A 2689-nucleotide genomic window follows, 5' to 3' on the forward strand; every position below is an offset into this window, starting at 1 on the left:
GTCATGTTGTTGTGTGTCCAGCAGGGAGAACTGCAGGATTATTGTCATGTTGTTGTGTGTCCAGCAGGGGGCGCTGCAGGATTATTGTCATGTTGTTGTGTGTCCAGCAGGGGGAGCTGCAGGACTAATGATGCTCACCGGTACACGATGTGCAGGGAGTGCAGGTAGCCCAGGGCACTGGCGATTTCAGCAGCGTAGAAGCGAGCTCTGGGCTCCAGGAAGATGCGTTCTCTCTGCAGGTGATAGAAGAGCTGTGGGAGAACAAAGCGTTAGCGTGTGGGTCGGACCGGGCCCTGAGCTGCTGCAGGGTTCTGCTGCTCACCTCGCCTCCGTTGACGTAGTCCAGAACAAAGTAGAGCTTGTCTGCGGTCTGGAAGCTGTAGTGCAGACCCACCAGGAAGGGGTGCTTGATGTTCTTCATGAGGACGCTGCGCTCTGCCATGATGTGTTTTTGCTGCAGAACATCAGAACCTGTGAGTCTCTGACTCCAAACACTCAGCATGAACCTAAATGAAGCTCTGCCTCTGACCTCCTTCTTCTTCAGGATGATCTTCTTCTGCAGGACCTTGACAGCGTAGTACTTGGCGGTCTCCTTGTGCCGGGCCAGAAGAACCTGCAGAGGAGGAGCCACAAATCCTGGATGAGGAGCGAGAAGAAGACAAACCCACCTTCAGCCCCTCAGACAGACGCTCACCTTCCCAAAGCTGCCTTTCCCGATGATCTTCAGGTAGTCGAAGTCACACGGTTTGACCCTGAAACACAAACAGACAGATTTACCTCCTCCAGCTCCTTCAGAGGGAGAGGATGAAGATGAAGGAGAGGATGAGGATGAAGGAGAGGATGAGGATGAAGGAGAGGATGAAGATGAAGGAGAGGATGAAGATGAAGGAGAGAATGAAGATGAAGGANATGAAGATGAAGGAGAGGATGAAGATGAAGGAGAGGATGAAGATGAAGGAGAATACTCACTGGAGGTCCTCAGCCAGGGAGCTGCGAGGGTTCAGGAACATCTGAACATGAAATCCAACATTTAGGATCAGCTCAGGGTAAAAACGGAGACGTGATGAAGAGTAAGCGTCTTACCTGAGCTCCATCCTCAGCCTCGTTCTGGTTTTCATCGATCTTCAGGAAGTTGTTGACCTCCACGCTGCAGGACAAACACATGATGTCACTTCCTGTTCCTGTCTTTGAGTCATTGTTTTATTTATTCTAATCTGGACTCTAAAGGTCCGCCTGGTCCTGAAGCCAGAACTCCTCAGGTCCAACCGGGTCTTGAACCCAGGACCTTCCTGTAGTGAGACAACAGAGCTGACCACTGATCCACTGTGCTCCGTGTAGAGCTGCTGGTTCTGATCCCAAGAGTCTGGATCCCTTAGAGGGATTAATGTGAGCCCAGACCTGAGACAGGTCAGGTGTCTGTCCTGTCCTCTGTCCTGTCCTCTGTCCTGTCCTCTGTCCTCTGTCCTGTCCTCTGTCCTCTGTCCTGTCTCCTGACCTGTCCTGTCCTCTGTCCTGTCTCCTGTCCTGTCCTCTGTCCTGGGTCAGAACCGGGCCAGGACAGGTGAGTCGGGCCAGAACCGGGCCGCTGACGGTGGATTAAGTGAATTAGGTTTATCCTTCAGGAACAGGGGGGATTAGGAAGTGGCGGGACTATTCTTACTCCAGATTAACCTCTGGTGCCGCCACACTGAGCGGACCGGGTCATGAATGGAACCAGAAKCAGAACCAAACAGAACCATGGACTCACTGTTGGCAGATGTGGGGGGAGGACACCAGCTTCTGGATGAAGTCATTCAGACCCAGTTTCCGGTCCTTGATGAAAGCTGCRGAGAGAAGATAAATAAAAACCTTCAGAACAGGTCCAGACTGTGGTTCTGACGGCACCGCAGGGTTCTGGTTCTGGTTCTGAACACTGGAAAGATGCAGGTTTATTTGTTACGCAACCAGCTGCGGGTTTCATTCATTCATCCATCCATTCATTCATTCATTCATTCATCCATTCATTCATTCAGAGGTTTTTTCCACTCAGCGCACTGCGCATGCGCACAGCTGCGAGATTTAACTTTATATCAGAACAAAATGTCTTCCTGTTTGTGTTTATAAAACAAACAAACAAACAAACAAACAAACAAACAAACAAACAAACAAACAGCCCAACTGATGACTTAATAATTATTATTTAAATTTTAATTAATTGCTCCTCTAATGGACCCGAACCTCACCGGTCAGAACCGCAACGATCCCGCGCATCTTGCAGTAAGTCAGGTCACATCCCGCCTCCGTCACCGCCATGGTTCCGACCCGGTACCGAGGGTCCAGTGTGAACACGGAACACAAAAAAAACGCAAAAATCCCGCAACGATCACAGAATCCCRCTCCTCAGACTGCAGCCGAACCAGACCGGACCGGCCCTTTATACAGGGCACGTGGTGCCGCAGGCCCCGCCCACCGCTACGTCACWTGTAACCCAGGCAACGGGACCCTGCCGTGACGTCACGGGATTCCGCTGCGGCAGATGGAGGGATGACGAAGGAAGAGGGTTCTGCTTTCCTCCTCTTCATCAGAACCAGCAGGCAGGACCCGCTGATGGGTTCTGATGGACCGGACCGGGTTCTGATGGACCGGACCAGGTTCTGATGGACCGGACCGGGTTCTGATGGACCGGACCAGGTTCTGATGGACCGGACCG

The 2689-nt window shown here is 52.0% G+C and overlaps 1 protein-coding gene across 1 annotated transcript in view; it reads right to left on the reverse strand.

The window, feature by feature from the left end:
- Positions 1-2399, reverse strand: part of si:ch211-195b13.1 (STKc_SGK domain-containing protein) — a 5777-nt gene extending 3378 nt beyond the window's left edge. Inside the window, exons 1-8 of the mRNA XM_014024822.1 lie at positions 2223-2399; positions 1748-1823; positions 1084-1147; positions 970-1010; positions 695-752; positions 530-613; positions 323-454; positions 139-251 (exon numbers count right to left, since the gene is read on the reverse strand). Coding sequence (XP_013880276.1) covers positions 139-251; positions 323-454; positions 530-613; positions 695-752; positions 970-1010; positions 1084-1147; positions 1748-1823; positions 2223-2292 — 638 coding nt within the window. The 5' untranslated portion in view covers positions 2293-2399. The remainder of the gene's footprint in view (positions 1-138; positions 252-322; positions 455-529; positions 614-694; positions 753-969; positions 1011-1083; positions 1148-1747; positions 1824-2222) is intronic.
- Positions 2400-2689: the final 290 nt, after the last annotated feature.

Source organism: Austrofundulus limnaeus, unplaced genomic scaffold, assembly GCF_001266775.1.
Source record: "Austrofundulus limnaeus strain Quisiro unplaced genomic scaffold, Austrofundulus_limnaeus-1.0 Scaffold440, whole genome shotgun sequence".
Lineage (NCBI taxonomy): Eukaryota > Metazoa > Chordata > Actinopteri > Cyprinodontiformes > Rivulidae > Austrofundulus > Austrofundulus limnaeus.